Source organism: Ursus maritimus, unplaced genomic scaffold (genome assembly GCF_017311325.1).
Source record: "Ursus maritimus isolate PB19 unplaced genomic scaffold, ASM1731132v1 scaffold_6, whole genome shotgun sequence".
Classification (NCBI taxonomy): domain Eukaryota; kingdom Metazoa; phylum Chordata; class Mammalia; order Carnivora; family Ursidae; genus Ursus; species Ursus maritimus.
This window is the reverse complement of record NW_024426774.1, coordinates 58,339,825-58,354,635: the sequence shown is the minus strand read 5'-3', so window position 1 is coordinate 58,354,635 and position 14,811 is coordinate 58,339,825. Positions and strand designations below refer to the sequence as shown.

The following is a 14,811-nucleotide window of genomic DNA, read 5'->3' as shown; positions in this document are numbered from 1 at the left end:
AAATGGTTTGATGGATTACATCACAGAGGAAGAAGTCAAGGATAACCCCGTTTCTTGCTTGTGCTACTGGATAGTGGTAGTGCCATCTACTAAGGAGGAAACAAGAAGGGAATTGGGTTTGGAGAGAAGCTCATGAGTTCTGTTTTGGACATTTTGAGATTGAGGTGTTTTAGGAGACAACCAGGCCAAGAGTATTAGATATGCGGGTTTTGGTGCTCAGAGAATTGACTACCTGGAGGTGATAATTTTAAGTCTTCTTGCAAATAAGTAAGAATTGAAACCAGTAGGTATAGGTGAGCATAAGGAGATCAGAGAGCCTACAGCAGAGCCTAAAGAAACTCCCAGAATTTAATGGCTGGGTAGCAAAGCACAAGCCTGCAAAAGACAGTGATCAGGAGCAGCAGGAATTGTAGGAGGAAAACCAAGGATGTTGTCATGAAAATCAAAGAAGTAGTATTTAAGAAAGAGAAAGTGGTCCATGATGCCAAATATGGCCAAGAGGTTAGATAAAATAATGAAAGAAATGTGTCCTTTAACTTTGGTAACCTGGAATTCATGTGTGAGGGTCTGTTTTGGTGGAGTGCTAAATCCCAAAGCCAGGTTGGTGTGGGTTGTGAAGGGAGTGAGACCAGATATGGAGAGTGTGAATAGCAGCTCTTTTGGGAAATTTGAGAAAGGGAGAAGGTAAGTCAGTAATTACATTATAGGTATCTGGTTATTGTTTCTGCTTTATTTTGTTTTAATAGAAGAGATCTTCTTTAAAGTCAGTGGGAAGGATCCATTTGGGGAGGAGAGGTTGATGGTATAAGGTTATGAGGCAGTATTCGTTTAGACAAGAGGAAGGGCAGTTCCTCTGTTTAACAGTAGAGAAAGAGTAGGGTGGTTGCAGTTATTAGTAAAATTGTGTTTTTATCATTTGGATATGTTTTTCCAACCTTAATGCTTTTCTTCTCTATAAAGTAGGAGGAAAAACCACCTGCTAAGAATGAGGTGGAAGAGGGAAGGTTCCAAGGTTTGAAGGCAGTATTGAAAGTTTGAAATAGTTTATTTGGAAAATATGAGAGTGAATTTTCCAGAGAAAGGTTGTAAGCAATTTGAGAGCCCATCAGAGATTAGTAATCATAAATTTACAGTGAAATCCAACATGCCTTTTATGTCACTCTCTCCGGCAGTGCTAAGCTGCTTGAGGGCAAACATGGAGAAAATGGGTCATTGAGCTCATCCAGTTTGGGGTTTTACCAGATGGGTATGATGAGATTTAGGGCCAAGGAATTTGGGGTATTAGCATGAATGTTATTGTAATGATGGATCAAGGGATTTAAGCTGAAAGGTAGTTTGTTGTATTTGCAATCAGTCACCAACTTCGATTAGTCAGAAGTTTTATTGGTGAGGTAATAGGTTACCCACATAATGTTTGTATTTAATGTTAGGTAGATGCTTTACGTACAAAGCAATTTAAATTGGGTATGACACTTTAAGCAAAATGGGATAGCTTTGATAGGCCCAAGAAGTTTATTAATTCATGGTTATGTTTTACAGTAATATGATTTTTAGTCATTGCATTTCTTTGTGGTTATGATGTTTCTGCTTTAACTATCACATTCACATTGTTGTAAACAATACTAAAAGTTGTGATTCTTTGTCTTGTCATTGTCTGTTTACTGGTTGTATTAACCCCTTATATTCCATTCATCATGAGACAGGGAGGAATAAATAGTAATTAAACTGTATGATAAATCTTGTACGTGACATCATGGATATTGTTGAGGTGATTTCTTAGGCTAAGTGAAATCTAAACAGCTCATATGGTGATTTATATTTCTAGTAAGGGCAGACCAAGTAATTCAGACTAATCCTCCCATCAAAAGGCAACTAAAAAAGGTGGATTAAATATAAATATAAAGATTATATTAAAAGCATCAAAGAGCTAATAATGAGGAATTAGTGTTAAGGTACAGGAAATGATAGAAACCCTAAGGGAGCCAGCACTCAGGGCCATTTTTGTCCTGGGAGCAAATACCAGTCTGGAAAAAATGGCTAAGAGGCTGGGCTGATCTTTAGGTGCCGTATCAGAATTTTGGGTAATAGTCAGTGTCCAAGGTCTAGAAGAATGGAGTTAGTAATGAATAACATTCCCACCCTTGCACTTTCAGTTGGGATCCAAAGAAAATAAGATTAAATCAGAAGTAAACTATTCCTTGCCTGGATAGCAGCCTGGCTTTGATTCAGTTGCATGGCCTAGGAAATTTCAAGTCCTGAACTTGGATTAAGGTCATCTTGGATTGCTATTGTTTCCAGGCACCTGGCAAAAGCAGTAAAAATTCTCTTTGAAGGAAAATAACATTATTCTACACCTCAGATTATTTCTTTATTTTTTAAAGATTTTATTTATTTATTTGACAGAGAGAGCACAAGCGGGGGCAGGGATTAGCAGCAGACAGAGGAAGAAGCAGACTCCCCCCTGAGCAGAGAGCCCGATGCGGGGCTCAATCTCAGAACCCTAAGATCATGACCTGAGCTGAAGGTAGACACCTAACCGACTAAGCCACCCAGGCGCCCTACAGACAGTTTTTTTTAAATAAAATATTCAACATACAAAGATAACCTGACATAGATGAAAGTAATTTACCAAGAAGGGGAACAGCAGAACTTATGCCACAAAATCAAACCACAGGAACTATAAATATTGGAATTATTGACACAGACTATAAAATAAATAAGATTACTAGTTTAAGTTGATAGAAGCCAAGCTTGGAAATTTTTGGCGGGGAATTATAAACTATAAAAAATGATAAGGGGTGCCTGTGTGGCTCAGTTGGCTGGGTGTCCGACTCTTGATTTCAGCTCAGGTCATGATCTCAGGGTCACAGGATTGAGCACCGTGTTGGGCTCTGCACTCAGCAGGGAGTCTGCTGAAGGATTCTCTCTCTCTGCCCCTCCCCCTGCTCTTGCTCTCTCTCAAATAAATAAATAAATCTTTTAAAAAATGACAAAGAGGGGCGCCTGGGTGGCACAGCGGTTAAGCATCTGCCTTTGGCTCAGGGCGTGATCCTGGCGTTCTGGGATCGAGCCCCACATCAGGCTCCTCTGCTATGAGCCTGCTTCTTCCTCTCCCACTCCCCCTGCTTGTGTTCCCTCTCTCGCTGGCTGTCTCTATCTCTGTCAAATAAATAAATAAATAAATCTTTTTTAAAAAAAATGACAAAGAGGGTTTAAATAAAAATAAATAGGGGCACTTGGGTGGCTCAGTCAGTTAAGCATCTGCCTTCCACTCGTGTCATGGTTCCAGGGTCCTGGGATCCAGCCCCAGGTCAGGGTCCCTGCTCAGTAGGGAGCCTGCTTCTCCCTCTCCCTCTGCCCCTACTCGCTGCTTGTGCTCTCTCTCTCTCTTAATCTCAAATAAATAAATAAATAAATAAATTTTAAAGATTTTATTTATTGATTTGACAGCAAGAGAGCACAAGGATCAGGACCCTGAGACCATGGCCTGAGCCGAAGGCAGTTGCTTAACCGACTGAGTCACCCAGGCACCCCATAAATAAAATCTTTAAAAAAAAAAAACAAATAGAAATGCTAGAACTAAAAAAAAATTATAACAAATTTAAGCTCAGTGGCAAATTTAACAGGAGATTAGATACAACTGAGAAATTAGTGAATTGGAAGATAAAAGAAGAAACTATCCAGAATGAAGCACAGAGAGACAAATTGATGAGAAATATAAAAGTAAGAGACTTAGAGAGTGCGTGTCCTTTTTTAAATTGTGGTAAAATAAACATAAAATTTGCCGTCTTAACCATTTTTAAGTGTATAGCTCAGTAGCATTAAATATGTTCACACTGTTATGCAGCCAGGCTCTAGAACTCTTTCCTCTTGCAAGAACTGAAACTCCGTAGCCAACAGTCTCCATTCTCCTTCCCTTTGGCACCTGGCAACTCTCATTCTATTTTCTGTACCTGTAAATTGTGAATATTCTAAATACCTCATGTAATGGAATTCCATAGTACTTGTCTTTTCATGTGAGGAGGACTAAATTTTTAATGGAATTCCTAATAGAAAAAAAGAATATATCCGAGGCAAAATTTGAAGAGATAATGGCTGATATTTCAGAATTATTGAAAAATATTATATATTCGAGAATTCCAGTGATTCCCTTGTATGGAATTGTTGAATCACTGTATTGTATACCTGAAACTAATATAACACTATATGTTAACTAACTGGAATTAAAATAAAAATGGAAAAAAAAGTCCAGTGATTCCCAATAAAATAATAGGAAATCCATATCTGCACATATCATGGTGAAACTGCAGAAAATAAAAAAACAGAACATTTAAAAGCAGCCAGATAGAAAAAATACAGACTCTTCAAAACATCATTAATTAGAGTTCACATCTCAGCAGTAGCTGTGGAAGCCTGAGTATAGTCTATTTGGTCTTCAGTGTGCCAAAAGAAATAGTTAACAATCTAGAAATCTATGCCTTTCTTAAATATCCTTTAAGAATGAAGGCAAAATAAAGATATTTTTAGTCAAAGAAAAACTGAAGGAATTTGTAATCAGCAAACTGCTTTAAAGATTTTATTTATTTATTTATTTATTTATTTGAGAGAGAGAGAGAGAGAAAGTGCAAGCAGGGGGAGGGATAAGCAAACTGCTTTAAAGGAAATACTAATGGTGTTCTCAAGATACAGGAAGGAATGAAGACCAAAGAAAGAAATTAATATATTGGTAAATGTAAATGAACATCAACTGTATAAACAATGATGGTAAAGCTTCATATGTGTGTGTTTCTAATAAACATAAAATTATATTAATAAGAGAGAAAATGTAAAAGTAATTGATACATACTATTTATTTTAATATATAGTTTAAAAACCCATAGCAATACCCTAAAGATTAGAAGGGTGGTGAAATGGAGGTCTTGCAGTTCAAAAGGTCTTACATTATTTAAAAGGGGAAGTATTAACAAATCAGACTTTGATAGGTCATTTTAAAAGTTCTAGGGTAGGGGCGCCTGGGTGACTCAGTCGTTAAGCGTCTGCCTTTGGCTCAGGGCGTGATCCCAGCGTTCTGGGATCGAGCCCCACATCAGGCTCCTCCGCTGGAAGCCTGCTTCTTCCTCTCCCACTCCCCCTGCTTGTGTTCCCTCTCTCGCTGGCTGTCTCTATCTCTGTCAAATAAATAACTTAAAAAAAAAAAAAAGTTCTAGGGTAATCACTGAAAGAATAGAAGAATGTATAACTTCTTAATTAATGTATATAATGGAAATGGGAAGAATGATAAAAAAAAATTCTTACCAAATTTAAAAATAAAGGGGAAATTACATAATCCAATAAAGAATAGATAATATACTACTAAAAGCAAATATCACACTTAATGGTGAAATGTAGAAAACTTTTTCTTTGAAATTGGAAGTACAATAAGGATGCCCATTGTCACCACACTTTTATTCAAATTGAACTGGATGTCCTAGCATTATATTAATACAAGAAAAAGAAATTAAAAGGTATAAGGATTGAAAAGGAATTGTCATAATTTGCAGATGACATTGTGAACATAGAAAATCCTGAGGAATCTCGATGAATTATTAGAATTAATAAGAATTTAAGATCTATTAAAAATCATTTATAGAAACCAATTGTATTTCTATAAACCAACCAATGATAGAAGATGAAATTTATAAAAAGAAACCATTTATAGTAGGTCGCCTCAAAAAATCAAGTACCTAGGATTAAATCTAATAGAATATGTGCAAGAACTCTACATAAAGAACATAAAACATTAATGAGAGAAAATAAAACTAGAAAATGGATTGTTATACCATGTTCATAGATTGGAAAACTCAATGTTATAAAGATGTAAATGTTCCCCAAACTGGCCTGTATAGATCAATACAATCTCAATAAACATACTAACAGATTTTTATTGGGAACTTTGCTGAGCTGATTCCAATGTATGTGGAAATGAAAAGGGCCAAGGATAGCTAAGATACTCTCAAAGAACACAAAGGTAGAAGTTCTGGCTCTGTCCAATGTGAAGATTTATTACAAAGCTTTGGTAATAGAGTGATACTGGTGAAGAGTAGATGGATGGACCGATAGAAGAGAATACTCAGAGCCACCTGGATACTTGACTGTGACAGAGGTGGCATTATAGAGCAGAGAGCAAAGGATACACTTTTTGGTAAGAGGTGCTGGAACATTGGGATATCCATATGGGGGAAAAAATGGAAATGGAATCTGTCCCAAACTACTCACAAAAAAAAGGATCTATATGTGAAAGGAGAACTAATAAAGCTATTAAAAGATAGTACTGGGGTGCCTGGGTCGCTCAGTCAGTTAAGCATCTGCCTTCAGCTCAGGTCATGATCCTAGGGTCCTGGGATCAAGCCCCGCATCACGCTCCTTCTCTCTCTCTCTCTCTTGCTCTCTCTCAAATAAATAAATAAAATGGTTGTGTGTGGTTTTTTAAAAAAGATAATACCATAAAGGAAGAGTTTTTTTTTTTTTTTTTTAAAGTAAACTCTACACCCAGCTTGGGGCTCGAACTCATGAACCCAAGATCAAGAGTTGCATGCTCTACCAACTGAGCCAGCCAGGTACCCCAAGGAAGAGATTTTAAACTCAAGTACATCACCTACATTAAAAAAACTTAAACAGAGGAGACAAACTCATAGGTAGGACCAATATTAGCAAAACATATCCATAAAAGGTCCATATTAAGATTTTTTTCAGCTCTTACAAATCAATAAGAAAATAGCAATAGGAACTTCACACAAGAAGACATTTAGCTGTCCCGTAAACACGAAAAGGGGCTCAACATCATATGTAATTGGGGAAATACAAATTCAAAGCACAATGAGATTCTACTACATGCTCACCAGAATGACTAAGATTAAAATGTCTCACCAAGTGTTAGTGAGTATGTAGAGTAGTAACTCTCACACTCTGCTGATAGTAATATAATTTGGTACCTATGAGCACTTTTACACCAGGAAACGTAGAAGAATGTTCATAGCAGTATTATTTGTAACAGCTCCAAACTGGAAACAATCAACTATAGAATAGATATACAAATTGTGAATATTCATAAATGGAATAATATACATTAAAACAAATGTTATCATTACATGCAATGATGTTGTTGAGTCATAAAAACGTTAAATGAAACAAGTGAGGCAAAACTATAGCTAAATTTAGGGATACATCCTTAAGTGGTAAAAGAATAAAAGCAAGGAAGTGAGTACCATACAAGTCAGGATAAAGATTATCTTTTGGGAGAAGGGAGGCAGTTAATAATCAGGAATGGGCCCATAGGAACTCCTAAAGTGTTGGCAATATTCTATTTCTTAATGTGAATGGTGGTTATGTGAATATTTTTGGCTGTTTGTTAAGGTGGTCATTTATATTTTGTGCTCTTTTCTGTATGAATACTGTTGACCCTTGAACAACATGGGTTTGAACTACATGACTCCACTTATACATGGGTTTTTCTTGATAAATACAGTACTATAAACGTATCTTTTTCTTCCTTATGATTTTCTTAATGCTCTTTTCTTAGCTTTATTCTAAGAATAGAGTGTGTAATACTTATAGCACAAACTTTGTGTTAATCAGCTGTTTATCAGTAAGGTTTCTTGTCATCAGTAGGCTATTAGTAGTTTCGTTTTGGGGGAGTCAAAAGTTATGCATATTTTGGGGCATCTGCATGGCTCAGTTGGTTAAGCATCCGAGTTTTGGCTCAAGTCATGGTCTCAGGGTCATAAGATTGGGCTCTGCTCTGCATGGTCTGCTTGAGATTTTCTCTCTTCCTCTGCCCCTCCTGCTGTGCATACACACACACACACACACACGCGTGCATGCACGCATGCAAGTGCACGCTGTCTTTCTCTCTCTAAAATAAATCTTTTTAAAAAAAGTTATGTAGATCTTTGACTGTGCAGGGGATCAGCACCCCTAAGCCCCATGTCGTTCAAAAATCAACTGTATTTTTTTTTTTTGAGAAAAAGTTGTAAAATGGTTGATATGATGATATGGCTGGGCAACGAAGAACAAAAACATACAATCATCTTTACAGGAATATTTCTATAACAAATCACCCTCTCTAACTCAGTGTCTCTTACATGACAGGGTTGTAAAGTGAAGGATCACGTGGTTGCTCTTCACGATCAAGGTGAAGGTGGAGATTTGCCGTCCTGTCCAACTGCTAGAATACTGGACGATCTCTACAAACACAAAGATGTCATTGTTGTGCCTTTTTCTAAGGATACGGTTAGGTGAGGCAGGACGAGGGCGGTGGGGGCAGGGGAACGCTGTGCAGCAGCTTTATTCATGCTTCCCATCTCAGAATCCTCCATTCCCTGGTGCTTCCCCAAATCAATGTCAGTCCCCAGATAGTTTACATTATTTCAGAAAGCTTACTGATATTATATGTTAGCTCTCGTTAAGAGCAAGCAGGTGTTTATTTGATAGGAAAAACACTTCAAAATATTGGAGGTCCAAGGGGAAGAAAAACTAATAAAAGGTGTCTTTGGTGATTGAAAGGTTGGGACCTGCAATTCATTTTTTGAGGGTTTTTCTTTTCCCAACTTATGTAAGCCCTCCTTCAATGCTTGATTGATAGAACTAGAAAAAAGTCTGGTTGAGGTCATCTATGCAGGAATTTGAACTCCTTGAGTTTAATAATTTCTGAGTCACTTCTATCATTTTGCAGTTGCAGCAGGATGTCAGGTTGGGGGGTGGGGGACCCTTTAATGAAGGCCATTCTCACAGAAGTACCAGTCAGCAGCCCATTTCACCACCTGACAAGTGTGATGCTTGGAGTGCCATGGTGCTCCCCGATATGGAGTGTCTTCTGCTAGGGGAATCACTAGATGAATTAAGAAATGTAAATGTTGAGGTGGCATACCTTATACTCAAGAACTGTGTTTCTAAAGAGCGATTTGTAAAATATTTGCAATAAAAAAAGATATCATTTGCATTTAACTTCTTGTGAAATTGAACATTTCTCCATAAAATGTCTTTTTCTTTCAAGTGATTCTGGGGTTGGTACCTGTGATGAAAAGGGTCTAGATTGTGATGTTTTACTGGAGCCAAATACACCATGGGGCCCCAAAAGTGGGGAACTCAATGCTGTGAGTAGCTTGTTTCACTTATTCTTTATTGATATAAACAGTTGATGATATTTAATCTTTGACAGAAATAACTGGTTTAAACTGAAATTGAAATTTTCAGATAATAAGCATTTACTGACTACCTGATCATAACAACAAGGTATTATGCTGAGTAAGTAGGACTCTAAGGGTAATAGGACACATTCCTTGCCCTCAACTAATAACTGGTCAGCTTAAATTTGGGGAAAATATATAACATGGTCTTCAGAGGTTTTATTATGGACAAATAATGATTTGAGAATTGAAGATAGTATGGGATATTTTGTCCTTTCCTAATTCTATAAATTTTTTGGTACGAAATTCTTTTTTTTTTTTTAATTGTAATCAGGAATGCATTTAGTTCTTGCAAGGTTTCAAGACAAATATTTCTCAGAGGGCTGGATAGCTGTGATTCCTTTGATTCTTGTTCCTGACAACCAGGGAATCTCCAATTGCCTGTGAACTTCCTGGCTTTGTATTGGTTGAGACAGTGTTTACTTGACAAAGTGAAATATTCCATGTAAAATGCATTGTAAACTTGAAATGACTGCAAATATTCAATCATTAACATTCATTTATGAATTATATACAAAATAGCAAATTAGATTTCTTGACTATCCATATATAATCTGGTTCCTCAATTTATAGTAAAATATAAACATTAAAAAGTAATTGAAGGGGCACTTGGATGGCCTAGTCAGTTAAGTATCCAGCTCTTGGTTTCAGCTCAGGTCATGATCTAGGAGTCATGAGATCGAGCCCCGTGTCCTGCTCTGCACAGAGTCTGTTTAAGATTCTCTCTCCCTCTGCTCGTGCTCTCTTTCTGTCTAAAACAAATAAATAAATCTTTTTAAAAAAGTGATTGAAATAGTTCAAAAAATAAGTTGTATTATCTCTACATGTGATTTACTTATCCTTTGGAAATGACACTGGGAAGTGTTGATTTTCTTTCGTCTTCTTCTTCTTCTTCTTTTTTGTAAACATATACATCTTTCTATAGGCAGCAGATACAAGAAATTTGTAATACATCATTTTCAGCCTGAGTTTTAAGTTATGTTTCAACCTGGAAAGGAGCTATACTTGCAGCTTTTTTCAACTCTTTCTCAGTCTCCACATGAAAATGAGCTACAGTCTGGTTAGATGCAGATTTATTAATCTCTTATTCCTTTATCTTTCTTATAGTTTTTGTCACTGAAAAACTGGACTCTGCAACTGGTAAGTAAGGAACTATATTCCACTTTCATGGATCTCTTTCTTCCATAATTAAAGTTTAGTTTAATAGAATCTTATCAGTATCTTATTTTACAGATTTTAGTTCAATGCAATTATCCTTTTCAGCTTCTGTAATTTTGCACTTACTGAAAGTGCCATTTTTAAAAACAGACATATACTCCATTATCTTGTTGCATACTCCTTAAGTGTCCCTAATGACTTCTAAAAGTCGCTTTTAAGTCACGTTAGGACATAGAACAAAGCAACAAATCTATTAAATTCCAGGCATTTGGTTGGTTGGTTGGTTGGTTGGTTGGTTGGTTGATTTTTTTTTCTTTTAACTATTTGCCATTACTCTGCCATCTGCTACCAATATTCACAAGAATGGAACTGGAATTTGGATCAGTGATGACAGAAAGCAGGGTGGGTAGGTAGATGCAGGAAGCTGATGAGGCTATGGTTGAATAATCCAGGACCACATTTATCCAGGGAATGTGTACCTGTCCTTGCTTATGAGACTACTTTAATAATGGCAATTACTGTATTTTAATTTAATCTTAATATCAAGGAACATAGATTCAGTTGAGTGTTAGAGGTGCAGTTTGACAAATGCTGAGGACCTAATATGTGCCCATCACTCTGCTAGAATATGTGAAGGAAATAATTTTAAAATGTTTAATGTAATGTGATCCTATCCTAAACAATGAAATTTTTATGTCCATTTCCCAAATGTTGTACGAGGCATTGTCATTTTATCAGATCTTGTTTGGCTCATTTATCCAAAATAAATTTAGGTAAATATGTTTGAAATAATCCATGAGAGGTGTGTTAATACTATGTTTTTTAAAGGGTGTGTGTGTGTTTTTTTTAATTCAGAAACAACAATCGTTATTTTCAGAAGAAGAAGAATATACCACTGGATCTGAGGTCACTGAAGATGAAGTTGGAGATGAGGAAGAAATATCCAAGAAACAAAGTACTGATTTCTAAGATAAAATCAAGTCTTACTTTTATGAAGGGGTAGCATTCTGAAGGCTTTGATGCAATGGGTGAGGAGTTAGCTTTTTAAGTCTACACGGTAGGCTACAACATGGAAAAAAAATAAGGGAGGCTCCATCAAGATTCCCTAATCCTGGCACTGACACAGAATAATCACAAAGGTATTTAAAAAGTGCAGTATACTGAGAAATAATATTCCACATTTTCATTTCAGGTGTAAGTGAAATGGGTTTCTCAAAATGTATGACTTACATCAGTGTGTGCCTGAGATGATTTGAAGTAACACGCAAATGAAGCATTATGCAGTAGTAATCAGAGTATGATTCTTAAAAAATTGAAAACATGATTTTATACAACTAAATAACAAGAATAAACTTGTTTCAAAATTTTTGAACTCTTTAGTGAGACAAATAGCAGGGAAAATTGGTTTAAAGAGCAGTTGAAGACTTGGGTATTTATAGGCATTTGAAAAAGAATATTAAAGAGGATTGCAAGTTAGATTCAAAACTAATTGATGTCCTATAAGTCAGTAAACCCGATCACCTTTGAGGTTATCTTTTCTTCTAAACAGAAATCATTTGCATTTCTATTAGACACAAAAATCTTCAAGTTGACGTAAAACTTCACAGCATCTGGGCCTTCAATGAACAGTAGATAGGAAAGTCAGATACAAGGATATTTTCTTTGAGAATTAAATAATTCTTACATGAGACTTCTAAGCAGTCCTCTAATATGACACTATAAGGACATACAACCCTCCCTTTGTCTTTTTTCCAAGTTTTACATAATTTTTCTTCATGTGTCAAATCCTCTTATTAAAAAACTAGTTCTTTATCAATTATTTTTAAGTTATAATTAGTCAAGGAGAAAAAGCTACTATGCTGTGTGTGATGTTTTTCCCAGTTGATTGAGATAGAATTTATATGTAGCAAAATTCACCGATTTTTAAGTGTACATATTGATGAGTTTTGGCATACAGTTGGGTAACCACCACCAAAATTAAGACCTAAAACATCACTCCAAAAAATTATCTCCTGCCCCTTTACACTCAGTTCCCTTATGCCAATCCCACCCCCAGATAACCACCAATCTGCTGTTGTCACAGTGCTTTACCTTTTCTAAGGTTTCATATAAATGGAATCATGGGTAGTCTTTTGTGTGTGGCTTCTTTCACTTAGTGTGATGTTTTTGAGATTCATCTATATTGTTGTGTATATCAGTAGTTTGTTCCTTTTTATCACACAGTAGTATTCCATTGTATGAATATACCATAATATGTTTATCCATTCACCATTTCATGGACATTTGGGTTGTTCCAGTTCTTGGTTATCATGAATAATGTTGCCATGAACATTTGCATACAAGTCTGTGTGGACATATGTTTTCGTTTTTCTTGGGTAGATACCTAGGAGTGGAATTGCTGGGTCATAGGGTAAGTGTATGTTTAACTTTATAAGAAACTGCCATACTCCTTTGCAAAGTGACTGTACCATTTTGCATCTCACCAGCAATGTATGAGAGTTCCAGTTGCTACACGTTTCTAACAATACTTGATATTATTACTTTTTTTAACTTTAGCCATTCTAGTGGGTATATAGTTCTAGGCATCTTCTCATGTGCTAATTGGCCATTTATATATCTTTTTCATGAAGTGTTTGTTTAAATGATCTTTTGCCTGTTTTGTACAAAGTTGGATTGTTTGCCTTATTGTTGAATTATAAGCATTCTTTATATATATTTTGGATACAAGTCCATATGTTTTGCAAATATTTGTCCCCAGTTTTTGACTTGTCTTTTAATTTTATTAATGATGTCTTTTGAAGAGCCCGTTTTTAATTTCATGAGCTCTAATGTTTTAGTTTTCCTTTTATGTTTCATGTTTTAATAACAGAAATCTTTGCTTACCCCAAGGTCACAAGGATTTTCTGCTGTTTTCTTCTAGAAGTTGTATGATTTTAACTTTTGTATTTAAGTCTATGATCCCTTCCAGGTTTATTTTTGTATATGGTATGAGTTAAGGGTCGAGCTTCCCTTTGTTTTCCTATATGCATAGCTAGTTTTTCCAGAACCATTTGTTGAAAAGAATGTTCTTTCCCCATTGGATTCCCGTGACACTTTTGTTTAAAACCAACTGATCCTTTACATGTGGATCTATTTTTAAACTCTTTGTTCTCTTCTATTGATTGTGTCTCTATTACATCAGTATATCAATACCAGAGTCTTAATTCTTGTAGTTTTTAGTGATTCTTGAAATCTGGTGATGTATGTCCTTCAAAATTGTTCTTTTGTTTTAGATTATTTTGGTATTTCTAGGTGCTTCGCATTTTCTGTACATTTTAGAATAAAGGTCACTATTTCTACAAAAATACTGTTGGAATTTTTATTGGGATTATGTTGAACCCATACATCAATTTGGAGAGAATGACCTTTTTTTTTTACAATGGCAAGTCTTCCAATCCATGAATATGGAATGTCTCTCTATTTATTTAATTCTTTTATGTCTCTCAACAATGTTTTGTAGTTTCAGTATGCAGATATTGAACATCGTTTGTTAAATTTATTCCTAAGTGCTTTTTTTATGCTGTTATAAATGGAAGTAGGTTTTTAAAAATTGTCAAATTTTTCAGTTGGACAATTTTTCAGTTGTTCCAAATGAGCTTTTTTCTGTGTCCTTGCTAATTTCACTTAATTTTTCTTTGTTTATTAGATTCCTTTCCAGTATGTATGCATTGTATTTCTTTGTCTTGCCTTTTTACACTGGTTAGGACCTCATGTTGAATAGAAGTGGTGAGAACAGACATCCTTACCTTGTTCCTGTCTTAGGGGGAAAGCATTCAGTCTTTATCCATTAAGTATGTAATGTTAGTGGTTGGTTTCTCAGTTTCTCATAAATGACCTTTCTCAGGTTAAAGAAGTTCTTTTCTGTTTCTAATTTGCTGAATTATTATAGTGAATAGGTGTTGAATTTTATCAAATACTTTTTCTCTATCTATTGAGATGATGATCTAGGTTTTCTCCATATATCAATATGATGAATTACATTGGTTTTTCAAGTGTTATACCAGTCTTCTAAGGTAAACTCCACTTGGTTATGAGGTATTTGTCTTTTTATATATTAATGTATTTGAGTTGCTGGTATTTTGTTAAGGGTTGTTTGTGTTTATGAGCGATATTAGTTGTTTATTTTTAGTTGTCTGTGATATCTTCCAAGTTTGGTTACCACGATAATACTGATCTTGTAAAATGAGTTGGACGGTGTTCCACTCACTTCCCTTTCCTGGAAGAACTTGTGTAGTATTTGTATTATTTCTCTCTTAAATATATAATAAAATTCAGCAGTGAAGTCGTCTGGGCCTAGAGTTTTCTTTATGGGAAGGTTTTTATTTTTATTTTTATTTTTATTTTTATTTTATTTATTTATTTATTTATTTATTTATTTATTTATTTATTT

The 14,811-nt window shown here is 35.4% G+C and overlaps 1 protein-coding gene across 1 annotated transcript in view; it reads left to right on the top strand.

The window, feature by feature from the left end:
- SANBR (SANT and BTB domain regulator of CSR) overlaps nt 1–14,811 on the top strand; it is a 56,401-nt gene that overhangs the window by 29,093 nt on the left and 12,497 nt on the right. Inside the window, exons 12-15 of the mRNA XM_040623444.1 lie at nt 8,128–8,273; nt 9,032–9,131; nt 10,332–10,364; nt 11,238–11,337. Of these exons, the coding sequence (XP_040479378.1) occupies nt 8,128–8,273; nt 9,032–9,131; nt 10,332–10,364; nt 11,238–11,337 (379 nt within the window). The remainder of the gene's footprint in view (nt 1–8,127; nt 8,274–9,031; nt 9,132–10,331; nt 10,365–11,237; nt 11,338–14,811) is intronic.